We start from the raw sequence: 19,060 nt of genomic DNA, 5'->3' as shown, positions 1-19,060 counted from the left end.
GCTGACTGTGACATCATAAAGCGGAATGTAGTTAGCGTGCTGTTTGAGGGATTCCAATTCAGTCCGTTGCGGCCTTCCAGGCAGTGCAGTTGTGCTTCAAGTGTGCTCTCTGTGTGATGACTTGTTGTGCCTACACGGAGTACAGCTACGAACGGACGTGACATTTGGGGTAAGCCTAAGCCTTTTCGTAACCTTAACCTATTTCTTCTAACTTGCTATGACAAAGTGCTTTGATGACACTAGCTGCATCCCAGCTAGTTGAACGCTTGTCAGTCGTTCTCCTAAAAGGCAACCTCTGTTGCTCGATGTACTAAACCGAGGGCCGGCAGCCACTAAGTGCACGTAAGAGACAATTATGGCAACAATAAGTTGTAAGATGATACCTAGTCACATCTGAGATGTGAATCAACTGCACCGATTGGTCAATCGCCAGTATGTGCCCTTGGGCCTCATTTGTCCCCTTTGAAATTACCTGTTGAGATCATTCAATGCAACATCTGAGGCTCTCTGGCCTATAAAGGATCCACCTCATACCACTATTTCCGTAATATAAGGCTATGTTATTGTTTTTTGAAAAAAGTACCATACAATATTTGCACATCCCTATCACCTCTGTACGCATAGGAAAATGATCCCTTTATTGTGTGTGTGTTGGGTGGGTGTCTGAGGAATGTTTTACTGCGTTTCAGCTTGCAGAGGTATCACCACCCTTCCCATGGCCACCTGGATCCTGTCTAGGGAAGAAAAAGAAGAATGACGTTATTACATGGCCTTCAAGAGCTACATGACTGCTGAGGTGACATTACGGACCCCTTATAGGGTTTGTGGCATTCCTTGTGTATTTGTTTCCCGTATGTTGCACTTCGTTTCTCCTTTGTACTTGTGACACTATTTGAGGTTTTAACGCCTATCTCTATTAGGTGTGACTGGCAACTGCAGTGGGTTGAATCCTACTAGTTCAGTGTTTCCCAACTCCAGGCAGGGGTAGAGTAGCCATTTTTTGTGGTAGCCCTGGAGAGGCACAGCTGATTGAAAGAGTTGAATCAGGTGCAACAACAACAACAAGTAGAACAACACCAATCAATGTGAAGAGTGGGACATCACAGTTGGGCCTTGTGTTCAACATAGCTCAGTATTTGAGTGTGTTTCCCGCGCATGTAAGTAAGTAGCGCGCGCTTTCTGTGCCACTGGCTTCAATCAGGTCCACCAAACGCAGATAATAAGAGCACCCGAGCACCGAAAATTACGTCATTAATTCACTTGAACTCAGCTAGCGAACACACGATGTCTGGAAGAGGTAAAGGCGGCAAGGGACTCGGAAAAGGAGGCGCTAAGCGTCACCGTAAGGTTCTCCGCAGCATAGGCAAGATACAGTAGATGGTATCGGGTACAGTATGTACAAATGAGATGAGTATGTAAACAAAGTGGCATAGTATAGTATAAAGTGGCTAGTGATACATGTATTACATAAGGATACCGTCGATGATATAGAGTACAGTATATACGTATGCATATGAGATGAATAATGTAGGGTAAGTAACATTTATATAAGGTAGCATTGTTTAAAGTGGCTAGTGATATATTTACATCATTTCCCATCAATTCCCATTATTAAAGTGGCTGGAGTTGAGTCAGTGTCAGTGTGTTGGCAGCAGCCACTCAGTGTTAGTGGTGGCTGTTTAACAGTCTGATGGCCTTGAGATAGAAGCTGTTTTTCAGTCTCTCGGTCCCAGCTTTGATGCACCTGTACTGACCTCGCCTTCTGGATGATAGCGGGGTGAACAGGCAGTGGCTCGGGTGGTTGATGTCCTTGATGATCTTTACGCCGTCACCTACACCGAGCACGCCAAGAGGAAGACCGTTACGGCCATGGACGTGGTCTACGCTCTGAAACGCCAGGGACGCACCCTGTACGGTTTCGGCGGTTAAACGCACTCTTCTCGGAACGTCAACATCCCGACTTGAACCCAAAGGCTCTTTTAAGAGCCACCCACATCCGCTTCAAAAGGGTCAAATCCATTATCGTAGGAAACCATGAGCCACTCTTGAGTGGACAGGGAGGGAGTATTCGTGACAGGAGGCTATGTTCAGTGCAGGCTTTGCCTACAGTCGTATTAAACCATGAGCCACTCTTGAGTGGACAGGGAGGGAGTGTTCATGACAGGAGGGAGGCTATGTTCAGTGCAGGCTTTGCGTACAGTCGTATTACGAGACACCCGAAATAAAGGCACCACGGCTGGGAAATCCCCACCAAGTACCAAAAAGGGGAGCCTTATTTTTGGCCATTGTAGGACTTTTTTGGAAACACACCATTCCCCACCAGTGACAGAGCATAGGCTATGGTCTTTGTTAGGGAAGCAAGCCTCTGAGTGGAAGGCTCTTATGCGCGCTCAGCTCCACTGGGCAAATGGCAGGGGCGCCTATGAGAAAGCAGGGGTGTGTCCACGGCCGGCGAATTAGCTTAGCTTCGTCTTCATATGAGGGAAAGGGCTCTCCACCCCCTCATTCGTTTGTGAGAAGCAGCGAGACATCAGCATCATGCCCGAGCCAGCAAAGTCCGCGCCCAAGAAGGGCTCCAAGAAAGCCGTCACCAAGACCGCAGGGAAAGGCGGCAAGAAACGCCGAAAGTCGAGGAAGGAGAGCTACGCCATTTACGTGTACAAAGTCCTGAAGCAGGTCCACCCCGATACCGGCATCTCCTCCAAGGCCATGGGAATCATGAACTCGTTCGTGAACGACATCTTCGAGCGTATCGCCGGAGAGTCGTCTCGCCTGGCCCACTACAACAAGCGTTCCACCATCACCTCCAGGGAGATCCAGACCGCAGTGCGCCTGCTGCTCCCCGGAGAGCTGGCCAAGCACGCAGTGTCCGAGGGCACCAAGGCCGTGACCAAGTACACCAGCTCCAAGTAAACAGCCCATTTGGAGTGCTGTAGTAACCCAAAGGCTCTTTTAAGAGCCACCCAGCCTGTCAGTGAAAAAAGCAAATCCATATATGTGTGTGTGTGTGTGTGTGGAGGACATGTCAAAAAGGGGGGAGAGGGAATAAATGATGCTGACATGAACAGGGTAGGAATGTGTGCATGGCAGTATAACGCAGTGAGTGGGATTCCACTCGTGCTCCGATGACTGGAGCCTGTGTAACAGTATAACTTTAGGCCGAACCAGGGACCCTCTGCACACATCATCAACAACAGTCTCAGAGCAAGTGACGTCACCGATTGAAACTAGCCGTTTCACATCCCTTACACACACCTGTACAAGAGGGAGGAGGAGAGAGAAGAAGAGGCTCCAAATCTCTCTCTCTCTAGGCCTATATCAGGGCGGACAAGCACATGGGGCGCCAGCCTCCATAGCGCCGGCCGCACAGCCAGACACCAAGACCCACAGACAGAAAGACCGGCACGAGTGAGTCACGCTGCGGAGTCAAGCGAGGAAGGACTGCGAGAAGGCCACAAGCCTATCTCTCTCTCTCTCTCTCTGACACGCTTTTGAAAGAGACACACAGACAGAGAGAGAGACTACCTAGCACAAGAAAACACACAGGCTCCAAATCCAACTAATAAACTCATACTAATAAAACATCACACACACACACACACACACACACAAAGTGCAAGTAAGCATGTCGTTGGACAGTGTATTATTTCTCGTTTGCCTCCTGGACACATGACGAATACAACGTGAAACTAGTCTCAGCCAGGCCTCACAAGTGCATGTGTTTTAAGGTCCCCAAAAGAGCTCTCCTTTAAAACACCAAGGAGCACATCAGGGGACGCCAAACCATTTGATTCCCTTGCCAGACATCTCGGCTCACTCCACAATCAATGGTGCTCGCAATCGGATGCACTTTTAGGCCATTTAGGAGACAAATAGCACAGGAAAAGCAGTGCGCACCGCTCCACCCGACAGTCGAACGGTGAGGTTTTGAGCGAGTCGCAGCAAAATGCACGGGGCTTCTGCAGCCCACATGACTTTATTCTGAACGGACACAAGTCTGCTCGCTGGGCCGTTCGCTTTTGGGCCAAAAACGCGGCTCCGTCGGTGACTTTTGGCCCGATATTGGCGACCAGAAAACACAAGTGAAAGAGCATTTGGCCAGCCCGGAGAAGCCGAGCTGGGTGGCTTGAGTCTACATGGTTCTCATGTCGCGTTTAAGGCCAGCCCCCTGCACGGTGTGGAGCTTCAATAGCGCAGAGCAGCGTCTACAGCAAAGTACTCCTCCTCACAGACTACCGTAGTGTTGTAAGTGTGTGTGTTTACCGGACCGAACGACAGACATGGCAGAAGTCGCACCAGCACCCGCCGCCGCCGCGCCGGCCAAGGCACCCAAGAAGAAGGCAGCAGCCAAGCCCAAGAAAGCGGGACCCAGCGTAGGCGAGCTCATCGTCAAGGCGGTGTCCGCCTCCAAGGAGAGGAGCGGCGTGTCCCTGGCCGCGCTCAAGAAGTCTCTGGCGGCAGGCGGCTACGACGTGGAGAAGAACAACTCCCGTGTCAAGATCGCCGTCAAGAGCCTCGTCACCAAGGGCACCCTGGTCCAGACTAAGGGCACCGGTGCTTCCGGCTCCTTCAAGCTCAACAAGAAGGCCGTCGAGGCAAAGAAGCCCGCCAAGAAAGCCGCAGCCCCCAAAGCTAAGAAGGTGGCCGCCAAGAAGCCCGCCGCCGCCAAGAAGCCCAAGAAGGTAGCAGCCAAGAAGGCCGTGGCCGCAAAGAAGTCCCCCAAGAAGGCCAAGAAGCCCGCTACACCCAAAAAGGCCGCCAAGAGCCCAAAGAAGGTGAAGAAGCCCGCCGCAGCGGCCAAGAAAGCGGCCAAGAGCCCCAAGAAGGCTACCAAGGCAGCGAAGCCCAAAGCCGCCAAGCCCAAGGCGGCCAAGGCCAAGAAGGCAGCCCCCAAGAAGAAGTAAACCTATTACAAACAGTGTTCTTTCTACTCGACACATGTTGTTACCACAAAAGGCTCTTTTAAGAGCCACCCACCTCTTTCCATAAAAGCGCATGTCATTCCATTCCACCTACCTACCCGTGGTGCAAAAGAAATGAAATGAATGACTTTTACGCACCACATTTTGGAGTGGCTAAATGGTGTTAGAATTGGCATGTCACATTGATCCTGATAATAATAAGCATACATACTATAGTGGGTTGGACAGCAGCCATTTGTATTATGAGCCACTCTCGAATTGATTGATACATGTTTCAGTGATTTGAGTTGTCACTTTGGCGCTCCCGCCAACGTGAAAAAGTAACAAAAGTCGGAGGGAAACAGAGTAGCCTAGCCCTCGTCACTCTGCTGCCTGCCTGCCTGCGGGCGGGTGGGTGGGGGCGGGCTTAGGGCTGACTGCCTGTCTGTCTGTCCCTCCCTCACTCCAATTGGATAAGGCCACACCGGTCCGGTGGCCAATCGATGGCTTTTGTGGCGAGGTATAAGTAAGACTCTCGAGGTGGCCAGCGGCTCATTCAGACTTTCTGTGACATACTGAAGCTACCAATATGAGCGGAAGAGGCAAAACCGGAGGCAAGGCCAGGGCGAAGGCAAAGACACGTTCATCCCGTGCCGGGCTCCAGTTCCCCGTGGGCCGTGTGCACAGGCTGCTGCGTAAAGGCAACTACGCCGAGCGTGTGGGCGCTGGCGCACCAGTGTACCTGGCCGCAGTGCTCGAGTACCTGACTGCTGAGATCCTGGAGTTGGCCGGAAACGCTGCCCGTGACAACAAGAAGACTCGTATCATCCCCCGTCACCTGCAGCTGGCAGTCCGTAACGACGAGGAGCTGAACAAACTGCTTGGCGGCGTGACCATCGCGCAGGGTGGTGTTCTGCCCAACATCCAGGCAGTGCTGCTCCCCAAGAAGACTGAGAAGGCCGTCAAAGCCAAGTAAAATCGCTGGTGCGGCTGCAACTTGACTACTCAACCCCCAAAGGCTCTTTTAAGAGCCAACCACCTAGCTCAACAAAAGCGCAAAGTGTCCTTTCTATGCCTGGCCAATTATTTGGCGTGTTAGATACACACACATATAGACGGCACCGTATCAAGTGCCCACATGAGGCCTAAATGAAGGATAACAACTAGTAGGCTAGAATGAGAGCATTATTGCGCGTCAAGTGTAACGTTGCTCGCGGCCCTAACAAAAGACCCAAGCGCGCCTCGGCGAGGGTGGGGGTTGCATTTTGGGGCGGCACGGAGAGGCCGAGCCTCCCGTCCAATGGGCGGCGGAGGAGGCCTCCGCAACGGGCCAATCAGGGCGGTGCGGAGATGGTGACCAATGAGCAGACGCCGCTGCCGGCTTTATAAACTTCACATAGGCATTTTGAGGCTATACTCCGACTGTGAAAGAAGGAAGCTAGCTAGCGCCATGGCCAGAACCAAGCAAACCGCTCGCAAATCCACCGGTGGCAAAGCACCCAGGAAGCAGCTCGCCACCAAGGCTGCGCGCAAGAGCGCCCCGGCCACCGGCGGCGTGAAGAAGCCTCACCGTTACAGGCCCGGCACCGTGGCTCTTAGAGAGATCCGTCGTTACCAGAAGTCCACTGAGCTGCTGATCCGCAAACTGCCTTTCCAGCGCCTGGTGCGAGAAATTGCCCAGGACTTTAAGACCGACCTGCGCTTCCAGAGTTCCGCAGTGATGGCCCTGCAGGAGGCAAGCGAGGCTTACCTGGTCGGCCTGTTCGAGGACACCAACCTGTGCGCCATCCACGCCAAGAGGGTGACCATCATGCCCAAGGACATCCAGCTGGCCCGTCGTATTCGCGGAGAGCGCGCATAAACGATGACCTGATCTCCAAAATCCCCCAAAGGCTCTTTTAAGAGCCACCTCCATATTTCAGTCAAAAAGGCACAATTGTTCCATTTGTACACGCCCCTTTCCCACCGTGTATGTTCCCTGTTCTCGAGTCACTACAGACCGTGGTTCGATTCCAGGCTGTATCACCACCGGCCGTGATTGTAAATAAGAGTTGGTTCTTAACTGACTTGAGTCGTTTCAATAACGCTCTCTATATGTGATTAGATGTATGCCTAGAGTAGAAGAGGGGAAAAATACACTAGCAGTAATGAGTGATAGTAATGATATAGGGCAAAAAGTGTCAAAAATGGTCACTATGTAGCTAAGAACAACTGACTTTGAAAGTGCCGCTGATGAGATGGGAAAAGTTTACCGTGGAGCACGGAGGCCATCTAGTGGTTAAACGCTGGTACTGTCAGCGTGTGAGCACGTCATAGTGGCTCCCTATTGGTATTTGATCTTCAGGCCAGCGTTTCCCAAACTCGGTCCTCGGGTCCCCAAGTGGGGCACGTTGTGTTTTTTCGATTCCAATTGCTCTTGGAATGTAACATGCTAGAGTCTGTCTATTCCTTTGTGAAAATGGCCATTCAATGATTTCTGGCCCATGTGACATTCCTCGATGGCCCCAAAAATCCATGTTTTGATCCGATCATTACAACGTTAGCTGTGTGCACCCCATAATTCATGCGACTGACTAAGCTATTGAAAGTAAAATGATATATCTCTGTCCGGCGCAAGTGAAAGGTGGTCGAAAAAAAGTAGAGTAGAGTCGTGTGTCTTTGGCGTGATTTGAAGTCGACTTCTGATGTGGGATTTAGTTCATTTTTCCAAGAAGATTTGCTGAGGAATCGAAACCCCTTGACCAAATGATACGACAAAGTAAAGGCCCTAAATACAGGCTGCCAGTTAAATGCAGCAATGACACGGCTAAAGTGTGTCATCTCAGGACAAAAGAGCAGGAATTGTCTGCTGTTGCATCTTCACTCATGAGACAGGTAATAGCGGAGCTCCGTGGTGCTGAAAAAGACAGCGCCCCTGGCCATTTGCCAAGGCCTATTTCCCGTTGGAGGGATTTTTGACATGCTATAGGCACAGTTCAGTACACCCCTCATCCTGTAATTGGTCCCAGAATCATCCACTTGATTCCCGACCACCAACCGATTGTCGGGGTGCATTGGTGTAAAATGTGGTCGTCGAGATCAAGTTCTATAGGCTACATGGGGTACTGGCATCTGTACCTTTTTTTTTTTGAGCTACCTACACCAGTAGGGGAGCTTACAGATAAAGAGTGCACTAGGCTAGAGAGAAAAGTACCATTCCGTTTTTCATAAAGTAGGTCAATGTAACTTACTCTCTTTTGATACTTGAGAAACATAGATTCACATGACGTCCAAATCTGCAAGAGACAAAAGCAGCAGAAAATCAGCAGGTGAAGAAAAGGGTTAAGTGAATATGATTTAAGAGCAGTCAAATGAAGTAATAGTGACATAGATTGTAAGAAATGAAATGTACCATGTGAACATTGCATTGTGGCTTTAGAAGAGCATGTATTTGTAGATGAATGACAGATTAGCTTTGGTGACAAAGTAACTGTATAATTTGAGGTACTCTACATGAGCATGTGTTTGCCTATTTGATGATCTGTTGTAGTTAATGTTTGATTTTGAGCACATACTTGTTGTGACAATTGCATCAGGTTGAGGGAGAAATGGTCTGTGTGGCCATTGTGAGTGGCACTTCTGATCCAGCAGGTGGTGTTAAGATCCCTCCCTATGTGGCTTTGAATGATGAGCCAGTGTTGGCAAAATGACTTGTGGTCCAGCGGGTGGCGGTGAAATGCCTCCCTATCTATATGACTTGCCCTATTCCTTTGACATTGTTCACTTGATTGGAGATGATTCCGGTCTTCTTCATGAGCACTCCTGCATGTCTTCCTTCCTGTCTTGCCATGTGGGTTCCACGGAGGTGTGTGTTTTTGTTAGATATCACTGGGCACATTCCTAACGTGGAGGTGGTTTGCATAGCTCATGTCATGTGGATATATAAAGTATTGTATTGTAAGGTATGTTAGTCTACGGACGGTCTGACATTGCTCGTCCATATATTGATGTATTCCAATTGCATTTGGGTGTATTGTGTGGAATGTTGGAACATGGTTAGATCTTACTGTGCTGTTGGAGCTAGTAACACAAGCATTTCCCGACATCTGCTAAACAGGTGTATGTATATCTCTCTAGTCACCCCCAAAACCAATTCTTTCTTTGGCCGCCTCTCCTTCCAGTTCTCTGCTGCCAATGACTGGAACGAACTACAAAAATCTCTGAAACTGGAAACACTTATCTCCCTCACTAGCTTTAAGCACCAACTGTCAGAGCAGCTCACAGATTACTGCACCTGTACATAGCCCACCTATAATTTAGGCCAAACAACTACCTCTTTCCCTACTGTATTTAATGAATTTATTTATTTTGCTCCTTTGCACCCCATTATTTTTATTTCTACTTTGCACATGTCTTCCATTGCAAATGTACCATTCCAGTGTTTTACTTGCTATATTGTATTTACTTTGCCACCATGGGCTTTTTTTGCCTTTACCTCCCTTATCTCACCTCATTTGCTCACATCGTATATAGACTTGTTTATACTGTATTATTGACTGTATGTTTGTTTTACTCCATGTGTAAGTCTGTGTCGTTGTATGTGTCGAACTGCTTTGCTTAATCTTGGCCAGGTCGCAATTGTAAATGAGAACTTGTTCTCAACTTGCCTACCTGGTGAAATAAATAAAAATAAAAATTTAAAAAAATGTGTCTATTTGATTAGGATTAGGACTTTTCCTCTATGTGTCGCACTTCCATTTCCACTTTATGTCCCCGTTAGGGAGCTGTCATTTATGCTGCAGGCTAATTACTACCAATGTCATTGTGGTCCAAGTTCAACTCCTAGCCTATAGGGTGTGGTAACAGGCCCTCTGTTATTTGTTGTTGTACTCTGCATGTGAAGTATCTGCACTGTAGCCTATAGAGGAACTAAGCCCTTGATAATAGGGGAACGCAAGCTGTTGAACACAAACTCCCAGTCCTATGATGTTGCTCTGTGAAGGAGGTTAGCTTTTCAGCATTCAATTCCTGGCAGCCTTCTTCGCCCTGGTTGATTTGTGAATGTGAGTGATTCGAGAATGTTTGGCTTGGGTATCCAAGGTGTTTGAGATTGTTGAGGACCAGTGTTCCGAGGGGCTGACTGTGACATCATAAAGCGGAATGTAGTTAGCGTGCTGTTTGAGGGATTCCAATTCAGTCCGTTGCGGCCTTCCAGGCAGTGCAGTTGTGCTTCAAGTGTGCTCTCTGTGTGATGACTTGTTGTGCCTACACGGAGTACAGCTACGAACGGACGTGACATTTGGGGTAAGCCTAAGCCTTTTCGTAACCTTAACCTATTTCTTCTAACTTGCTATGACAAAGTGCTTTGATGACACTAGCTGCATCCCAGCTAGTTGAACGCTTGTCAGTCATTCTCCTAAAAGGCAACCTCTGTTGCTCGATGTACTAAACCGAGGGCCGGCAGCCACTAAGTGCACGTAAGAGACAATTATGGCAACAATAAGTTGTAAGATGATACCTAGTCACATCTGAGATGTGAATCAACTGCACCGATTGGTCAATCGCCAGTATGTGCCCTTGGGCCTCATTTGTCCCCTTTGAAATGACCTGTTGAGATCATTCAATGCAACAGCTGAGGCTCTCTGGCCTATAAAGGATCCACCTCATACCACTATTTCCGTAATATAAGGCTATGTTATTGTTTTTTGAAAAAAGTACCATACAATATTTGCACATCCCTATCACCTCTGTACGCATAGGAAAATGATCCCTTTATTGTGTGTGTGTTGGGTGGGTGTCTGAGGAATGTTTTACTGCGTTTCAGCTTGCAGAGGTATCACCACCCTTCCCATGGCCACCTGGATCCTGTCTAGGGAAGAAAAAGAAGAATGACGTTATTACATGGCCTTCAAGAGCTACATGACTGCTGAGGTGACATTACGGACCCCTTATAGGGTTTGTGGCATTCCTTGTGTATTTGTTTCCCGTATGTTGCACTTTGTTTCTCCTTTGTACTTGTGACACTATTTGAGGTTTTAACGCCTATCTCTATTAGGTGTGACTGGCAACTGCAGTGGGTTGAATCCTACTAGTTCAGTGTTTCCCAACTCCAGGCAGGGGTAGAGTAGCCATTTTTTGTGGTAGCCCTGGAGAGGCACAGCTGATTGAAAGAGTTGAATCAGGTGCAACAACAACAACAAGTAGAACAACACCAATCAATGTGAAGAGTGGGACATCACAGTTGGGCCTTGTGTTCAACATAGCTCAGTATTTGAGTGTGTTTCCCGCGCATGTAAGTAAGTAGCTTTGATTTCTTCTTCCTCCATTGTTCCCTACAACGAACGCCCTGCCCTCCCCTTTGCAGCAGAGGCCAGGCAAAAGCGCGCGCTTTCTGTGCCACTGGCTTCAATCAGGTCCACCAAACGCAGATAATAAGAGCACCCGAGCACCGAAAATTACGTCATTAATTCACTTGAACTCAGCTAGCGAACACACGATGTCTGGAAGAGGTAAAGGCGGCAAGGGACTCGGAAAAGGAGGCGCTAAGCGTCACCGTAAGGTTCTCCGCGATAACATCCAGGGAATCACCAAGCCCGCCATTCGCCGTCTGGCTCGCCGTGGCGGCGTGAAGCGTATCTCCGGGCTGATCTACGAGGAGACCCGCGGTGTCCTGAAGGTGTTCCTTGAGAACGTGATCCGTGACGCCGTCACCTACACCGAGCACGCCAAGAGGAAGACCGTTACGGCCATGGACGTGGTCTACGCTCTGAAACGCCAGGGACGCACCCTGTACGGTTTCGGCGGTTAAACGCACTCTTCTCGGAACGTCAACATCCCGACTTGAACCCAAAGGCTCTTTTAAGAGCCACCCACATCCGCTTCAAAAGGGTCAAATCCATTATCGTAGGAAACCATGAGCCACTCTTGAGTGGACAGGGAGGGAGTATTCGTGACAGGAGGCTATGTTCAGTGCAGGCTTTGCCTACAGTCGTATTAAACCATGAGCCACTCTTGAGTGGACAGGGAGGGAGTGTTCATGACAGGAGGGAGGCTATGTTCAGTGCAGGCTTTGCCTACAGTCGTATTAAACCATGAGCCACTCTTGAGTGGACAGGGAGGGAGTGTTCATGACAGGAGGGAGGCTATGTTCAGTGCAGGCTTTGCGTACAGTCGTATTACGAGACACCCGAAATAAAGGCACCACGGCTGGGAAATCCCCACCAAGTACCAAAAAGGGGAGCCTTATTTTTGGCCATTGTAGGACTTTTTTTGGAAACACACCATTCCCCACCAGTGACAGAGCATAGGCTATGGTCTTTGTTAGGGAAGCAAGCCTCTGAGTGGAAGGCTCTTATGCGCGCTCAGCTCCACTGGGCAAATGGCAGGGGCGCCTATGAGAAAGCAGGGGTGTGTCCACGGCCGGCGAATTAGCTTAGCTTCGTCTTCATAAGAGGGAAAGGGCTCTCCACCCCCTCATTCGTTTGTGAGAAGCAGCGAGACATCAGCATCATGCCCGAGCCAGCAAAGTCCGCGCCCAAGAAGGGCTCCAAGAAAGCCGTCACCAAGACCGCAGGGAAAGGCGGCAAGAAACGCCGAAAGTCGAGGAAGGAGAGCTACGCCATTTACGTGTACAAAGTCCTGAAGCAGGTCCACCCCGATACCGGCATCTCCTCCAAGGCCATGGGAATCATGAACTCGTTCGTGAACGACATCTTCGAGCGTATCGCCGGAGAGTCGTCTCGCCTGGCCCACTACAACAAGCGTTCCACCATCACCTCCAGGGAGATCCAGACCGCAGTGCGCCTGCTGCTCCCCGGAGAGCTGGCCAAGCACGCAGTGTCCGAGGGCACCAAGGCCGTGACCAAGTACACCAGCTCCAAGTAAACAGCCCATTTGGAGTGCTGTAGTAACCCAAAGGCTCTTTTAAGAGCCACCCAACCTGTCAGTGAAAAAAGCAAATCCATATGTGTGTGTGTGTGTGGAGGACATGTCAAAAAGGGGGGAGAGGGAATAAATGATGCTGACATGAACAGGGTAGGAATGTGTGCATGGCAGTATAACACAGTGAGTGGGATTCCACTCGTGCTCCGATGACTGGAGCCTGTGTAACAGTATAACTTTAGGCCGAACCAGGGACCCTCTGCACACATCATCAACAACAGTCTCAGAGCAAGTGACGTCACCGATTGAAACTAGCCGTTTCACATCCCTTACACACACCTGTACAAGAGGGAGGAGGAGAGAGAAGAAGAGGCTCCAAATCTCTCTCTCTAGGCCTATATCAGGGCGGACAAGCACATGGGGCGCCAGCCTCCATAGCGCCGGCCGCACAGCCAGACACCAAGACCCACAGACACAAAGACCGGCACGAGTGAGTCACGCTGCGGAGTCAAGCGAGGAAGGACTGCGAGAAGGCCACAAGCCTATCTCTCTCTCTCTCTCTCTCTCTCTCTCTGACACGCTTTTGAAAGAGACACACAGACAGAGAGAGAGACTACCTAGCACAAGAAAACACACAGGCTCCAAATCCAACTAATAAACTCATACTAATAAAACATCACACACACACACACAAAGTGCAAGTAAGCATGTCGTTGGACAGTGTATTATTTCTCGTTTGCCTCCTGGACACATGACGAATACAACGTGAAACTAGTCTCAGCCAGGCCTCACAAGTGCATGTGTTTTAAGGTCCCCAAAAGAGCTCTCCTTTAAAACACCAAGGAGCACATCAGGGGACGCCAAACCATTTGATTCCCTTGCCAGACATCTCGGCTCACTCCACAATCAATGGTGCTCGCAATCGGATGCACTTTTAGGCCATTTAGGAGACAAATAGCACAGGAAAAGCAGTGCGCACCGCTCCACCCGACAGTCGAACGGTGAGGTTTTGAGCGAGTCGCAGCAAAATGCACGGGGCTTCTGCAGCCCACATGACTTTATTCTGAACGGACACAAGTCTGCTCGCTGGGCCGTTCGCTTTTGGGCCAAAAACGCGGCTCCGTCGGTGACTTTTGGCCCGATATTGGCGACCAGAAAACACAAGTGAAAGAGCATTTGGCCAGCCCGGAGAAGCCGAGCTGGGTGGCTTGAGTCTACATGGTTCTCATGTCGCGTTTAAGGCCAGCCCCCTGCACGGTGTGGAGCTTCAATAGCGCAGAGCAGCGTCTACAGCAAAGTACTCCTCCTCACAGACTACCGTAGTGTTGTAAGTGTGTGTGTTTACCGGACCGAACGACAGACATGGCAGAAGTCGCACCAGCACCCGCCGCCGCCGCGCCGGCCAAGGCACCCAAGAAGAAGGCAGCAGCCAAGCCCAAGAAAGCGGGACCCAGCGTAGGCGAGCTCATCGTCAAGGCGGTGTCCGCCTCCAAGGAGAGGAGCGGCGTGTCCCTGGCCGCGCTCAAGAAGTCTCTGGCGGCAGGCGGCTACGACGTGGAGAAGAACAACTCCCGTGTCAAGATCGCCGTCAAGAGCCTCGTCACCAAGGGCACCCTGGTCCAGACTAAGGGCACCGGTGCTTCCGGCTCCTTCAAGCTCAACAAGAAGGCCGTCGAGGCAAAGAAGCCCGCCAAGAAAGCCGCAGCCCCCAAAGCTAAGAAGGTGGCCGCCAAGAAGCCCGCCGCCGCCAAGAAGCCCAAGAAGGTAGCAGCCAAGAAGGCCGTGGCCGCAAAGAAGTCCCCCAAGAAGGCCAAGAAGCCCGCTACACCCAAAAAGGCCGCCAAGAGCCCAAAGAAGGTGAAGAAGCCCGCCGCAGCGGCCAAGAAAGCGGCCAAGAGCCCCAAGAAGGCTACCAAGGCAGCGAAGCCCAAAGCCGCCAAGCCCAAGGCGGCCAAGGCCAAGAAGGCAGCCCCCAAGAAGAAGTAAACCTATTACAAACAGTGTTCTTTCTACTCGACACATGTTGTTACCACAAAAGGCTCTTTTAAGAGCCACCCACCTCTTTCCATAAAAGCGCATGTCATTCCATTCCACCTACCTACCCGTGGTGCAAAAGAAATGAAATGAATGACTTTTACGCACCACATTTTGGAGTGGCTAAATGGCTTTACATTTGTCACTCAAGAGTGCAGCACCCTCACCAGTCAACATTGTTGTGATGTGTTAGAATTGGCATGTCACATTGATCCTGATAATAATAAGCATACATACTATAGTGGGTTGGACAGCAGCCATTTGTATTATGAGCCACTCTCGAATTGATTGATACATGTTTCAGTGATTTGAGTTGTCACTTTGGCGCTCCCGCCAACGTGAAAAAGTAACAAAAGTCGGAGGGAAACAGAGTAGCCTAGCCCTCGTCACTCTGCTGCCTGCCTGCCTGCGGGCGGGTGGGTGGGGGCGGGCTTAGGGCTGACTGCCTGTCTGTCTGTCCCTCCCTCACTCCAATTGGATAAGGCCACACCGGTCCGGTGGCCAATCGATGGCTTTTGTGGCGAGGTATAAGTAAGACTCTCGAGGTGGCCAGCGGCTCATTCAGACTTTCTGTGACATACTGAAGCTACCAATATGAGCGGAAGAGGCAAAACCGGAGGCAAGGCCAGGGCGAAGGCAAAGACACGTTCATCCCGTGCCGGGCTCCAGTTCCCCGTGGGCCGTGTGCACAGGCTGCTGCGTAAAGGCAACTACGCCGAGCGTGTGGGCGCTGGCGCACCAGTGTACCTGGCCGCAGTGCTCGAGTACCTGACTGCTGAGATCCTGGAGTTGGCCGGAAACGCTGCCCGTGACAACAAGAAGACTCGTATCATCCCCCGTCACCTGCAGCTGGCAGTCCGTAACGACGAGGAGCTGAACAAACTGCTTGGCGGCGTGACCATCGCGCAGGGTGGTGTTCTGCCCAACATCCAGGCAGTGCTGCTCCCCAAGAAGACTGAGAAGGCCGTCAAAGCCAAGTAAAATCGCTGGTGCGGCTGCAACTTGACTACTCAACCCACAAAGGCTCTTTTAAGAGCCAACCACCTAGCTCAACAAAAGCGCAAAGTGTCCTTTCTATGCCTGGCCAATTATTTGGCGTGTTAGATACACACACATACAGACGGCACCGTATCAAGTGCCCACATGAGGCCTAAATGAAGGATAACAACTAGTAGGCTAGAATGAGAGCATTATTGCGCGTCAAGTGTAACGTTGCTCGCGGCCCTAACAAAAGACCCAAGCGCGCCTCGGCGAGGGTGGGGGTTGCATTTTGGGGCGGCACGGAGAGGCCGAGCCTCCCGTCCAATGGGCGGCGGAGGAGGCCTCCGCAACGGGCCAATCAGGGCGGTGCGGAGATGGTGACCAATGAGCAGACGCCGCTGCCGGCTTTATAAACTTCACATAGGCATTTTGAGGCTATACTCCGACTGTGAAAGAAGGAAGCTAGCTAGCGCCATGGCCAGAACCAAGCAAACCGCTCGCAAATCCACCGGTGGCAAAGCACCCAGGAAGCAGCTCGCCACCAAGGCTGCGCGCAAGAGCGCCCCGGCCACCGGCGGCGTGAAGAAGCCTCACCGTTACAGGCCCGGCACCGTGGCTCTTAGAGAGATCCGTCGTTACCAGAAGTCCACTGAGCTGCTGATCCGCAAACTGCCTTTCCAGCGCCTGGTGCGAGAAATTGCCCAGGACTTTAAGACCGACCTGCGCTTCCAGAGTTCCGCAGTGATGGCCCTGCAGGAGGCAAGCGAGGCTTACCTGGTCGGCCTGTTCGAGGACACCAACCTGTGCGCCATCCACGCCAAGAGGGTGACCATCATGCCCAAGGACATCCAGCTGGCCCGTCGTATTCGCGGAGAGCGCGCATAAACGATGACCTGATCTCCAAAATCCCCCAAAGGCTCTTTTAAGAGCCACCTCCATATTTCAGTCAAAAAGGCACAATTGTTCCATTTGTACACGCCCCTTTCCCACCGTGTATGTTCCCTGTTCTCGAGTCACTACAGACCGTGGTTCGATTCCAGGCTGTATCACCACCGGCCGTGATTGTAAATAAGAGTTGGTTCTTAACTGACTTGAGTCGTTTCAATAACGCTCTCTATATGTGATTAGATGTATGCCTAGAGTAGAAGAGGGGAAAAATACACTAGCAGTAATGAGTGATAGTAATGATATAGGGCAAAAAGTGTCAAAAATGGTCACTATGTAGCTAAGAACAACTGACTTTGAAAGTGCCGCTGATGAGATGGGAAAAGTTTACCGTGGAGCACGGAGGCCATCTAGTGGTTAAACGCTGGTACTGTCAGCGTGTGAGCACGTCATAGTGGCTCCCTATTGGTATTTGATCTTCAGGCCAGCGTTTCCCAAACTCGGTCCTCGGGTCCCCAAGTGGGGCACGTTGTGTTTTTTCGATTCCAATTGCTCTTGGAATGTAACATGCTAGAGTCTGTCTATTCCTTTGTGAAAATGGCCATTCAATGATTTCTGGCCCATGTGACATTCCTCGATGGCCCCAAAAATCCATGTTTTGATCCGATCATTACAACGTTAGCTGTGTGCACCCCATAATTCATGCGACTGACTAAGCTATTGAAAGTAAAATGATATATCTCTGTCCGGCGCAAGTGAAAGGTGGTCGAAAAAAAGTAGAGTAGAGTCGTGTGTCTTTGGCGTGATTTGAAGTCGACTTCTGATGTGGGATTTAGTTCATTTTTCCAAGAAGATTTGCTGAGGAATCGAAACCCCTTGACCAAATGATACGACAAAGTAAAGGCCCTAAATACAGGCTGCCAGTTAAATGCAGCAATGACACGGCTAAAGTGTGTCATCTCAGGACAAAAGAGCAGGAATTGTCTGCTGTTGCATCTTCACTCATGAGACAGGTAATAGCGGAGCTCCGTGGTGCTGAAAAAGACAGCGCCCCTGGCCATTTGCCAAGGCCTATTTCCCGTTGGAGGGATTTTTGACATGCTATAGGCACAGTTCAGTACACCCCTCATCCTGTAATTGGTCCCAGAATCATCCACTTGATTCCCGACCACCAACCGATTGTCGGGGTGCATTGGTGTAAAATGTGGTCGTCGAGATCAAGTTCTATAGGCTACATGGGGTACTGGCATCTGTACCTTTTTTTTTTTTAGCTACCTACACCAGTAGGGGAGCTTACAGATAAAGAGTGCACTAGGCTAGAGAGAAAAGTACCATTCCGTTTTTCATAAAGTAGGTCAATGTAACTTACTCTCTTTTGATACTTGAGAAACATAGATTCACATGACGTCCAAATCTGCAAGAGACAAAAGCAGCAGAAAATCAGCAGGTGAAGAAAAGGGTTAAGTGAATATGATTTAAGAGCAGTCAAATGAAGTAATAGTGACATAGATTGTAAGAAATGAAATGTACCATGTGAACATTGCATTGTGGCTTTAGAAGAGCATGTATTTGTAGATGAATGACAGATTAGCTTTGGTGACAAAGTAACTGTATAATTTGAGGTACTCTACATGAGCATGTGTTTGCCTATTTGATGATCTGTTGTAGTTAATGTTTGATTTTGAGCACATACTTGTTGTGACAATTGCATCAGGTTGAGGGAGAAATGGTCTGTGTGGCCATTGTGAGTGGCACTTCTGATCCAGCAGGTGGTGTTAAGATCCCTCCCTATGTGGCTTTGAATGATGAGCCAGTGTTGGCAAAATGACTTGTGGTCCAGCGGGTGGCGGTGAAATGCCTCCCTATCTATATGACTTGCCCTATTCCTTTGACATTGTTCACTTGATTGGAGATGATTCCGGTCTTCTTCATGAGCACTCCTGCATGTCTTCCTTCCTGTCTTGCCATGTGGGTTCCACGGAGGTGTGTGTTTTTGTTAGATATCACTGGGCACATTCCTAACGTGGAGGTGGTTTGCATAGCTCATGTCATGTGGATATATAAAGTATTGTATTGTAAGGTATGTTAGTCTACGGACGGTCTGACATTGCTCGTCCATATATTGATGTATTCCAATTGCATTTGGGTGTATTGTGTGGAATGTTGGAACATGGTTAGATCTTACTGTGCTGTTGGAGCTAGTAACACAAGCATTTCCCGACATCTGCTAAACAGGTGTATGTATATCTCTCTAGTCACCCCCAAAACCAATTCTTTCTTTGGCCGCCTCTCCTTCCAGTTCTCTGCTGCCAATGACTGGAACGAACTACAAAAATCTCTGAAACTGGAAACACTTATCTCCCTCACTAGCTTTAAGCACCAACTGTCAGAGCAGCTCA

At 49.9% G+C, this 19,060-nt stretch overlaps 6 protein-coding genes across 6 annotated transcripts; all 6 read left to right on the top strand.

Moving 5' to 3' along the window:
• The first annotated feature begins 4,176 nt into the window (after positions 1–4,176).
• LOC149975771 (histone H1) lies at positions 4,177–5,064 on the top strand. Its single transcript, XM_090204256.1, has one exon. The coding sequence runs from the start codon at positions 4,281–4,283 to the stop codon at positions 4,902–4,904; it is 624 nt and encodes a 207-aa protein (XP_090060382.1). The 5' UTR covers positions 4,177–4,280; the 3' UTR covers positions 4,905–5,064.
• A 71-nt stretch (positions 5,065–5,135) lies between these two features.
• Positions 5,136–6,792, top strand: LOC149975770 (histone H2A). The gene has a single exon (XM_090204254.1). The coding sequence runs from the start codon at positions 5,491–5,493 to the stop codon at positions 5,875–5,877; it is 387 nt and encodes a 128-aa protein (XP_090060380.1). The 5' UTR covers positions 5,136–5,490; the 3' UTR covers positions 5,878–6,792.
• Positions 6,262–6,792, top strand: LOC149975769 (histone H3-like). Its single transcript, XM_090204253.1, has one exon. It carries the CDS (start codon positions 6,262–6,264, stop codon positions 6,760–6,762), a length of 501 nt encoding a protein of 166 aa, XP_090060379.1. The 3' UTR covers positions 6,763–6,792.
• A 4,551-nt stretch (positions 6,793–11,343) lies between these two features.
• On the top strand, positions 11,344–12,819 carry LOC149975768 (histone H4). Its single transcript, XM_090204258.1, has one exon. It carries the CDS (start codon positions 11,377–11,379, stop codon positions 11,686–11,688), a length of 312 nt encoding a protein of 103 aa, XP_090060384.1. The 5' UTR covers positions 11,344–11,376; the 3' UTR covers positions 11,689–12,819.
• Positions 12,820–14,123: 1,304 nt separating this feature from the next.
• Positions 14,124–15,834, top strand: LOC118940120 (histone H1). Its single transcript, XM_036948377.2, has one exon. It carries the CDS (start codon positions 14,124–14,126, stop codon positions 14,745–14,747), a length of 624 nt encoding a protein of 207 aa, XP_036804272.1. The 3' UTR covers positions 14,748–15,834.
• Positions 15,360–16,691, top strand: LOC149975767 (histone H2A). The gene has a single exon (XM_090204257.1). It carries the CDS (start codon positions 15,390–15,392, stop codon positions 15,774–15,776), a length of 387 nt encoding a protein of 128 aa, XP_090060383.1. The 5' UTR covers positions 15,360–15,389; the 3' UTR covers positions 15,777–16,691.
• The last annotated feature ends 2,369 nt before the right edge of the window (positions 16,692–19,060 follow it).

Source organism: Oncorhynchus mykiss, chromosome 17 (genome assembly GCF_057628025.1).
Source record: "Oncorhynchus mykiss isolate SJ-2025 chromosome 17, ASM5762802v1, whole genome shotgun sequence".
In the NCBI taxonomy this organism is placed as follows: Eukaryota; Metazoa; Chordata; class Actinopteri; order Salmoniformes; family Salmonidae; genus Oncorhynchus; species Oncorhynchus mykiss.
Note: the sequence above shows the minus strand (reverse complement) of the source record. Positions and strands in the feature narration are given on the sequence as shown.

Bases quoted from the DNA above. Each gene is read 5' to 3' on its own strand.
- LOC149975771 (XM_090204256.1), top strand. From the start codon at position 4,281: ATGGCAGAAGTCGCACCAGCACCCGCCGCCGCCGCGCCGGCCAAGGCA.
- LOC149975770 (XM_090204254.1), top strand. From the start codon at position 5,491: ATGAGCGGAAGAGGCAAAACCGGAGGCAAGGCCAGGGCGAAGGCAAAG.
- LOC149975769 (XM_090204253.1), top strand. From the start codon at position 6,262: ATGAGCAGACGCCGCTGCCGGCTTTATAAACTTCACATAGGCATTTTG.
- LOC149975768 (XM_090204258.1), top strand. From the start codon at position 11,377: ATGTCTGGAAGAGGTAAAGGCGGCAAGGGACTCGGAAAAGGAGGCGCT.
- LOC118940120 (XM_036948377.2), top strand. From the start codon at position 14,124: ATGGCAGAAGTCGCACCAGCACCCGCCGCCGCCGCGCCGGCCAAGGCA.
- LOC149975767 (XM_090204257.1), top strand. From the start codon at position 15,390: ATGAGCGGAAGAGGCAAAACCGGAGGCAAGGCCAGGGCGAAGGCAAAG.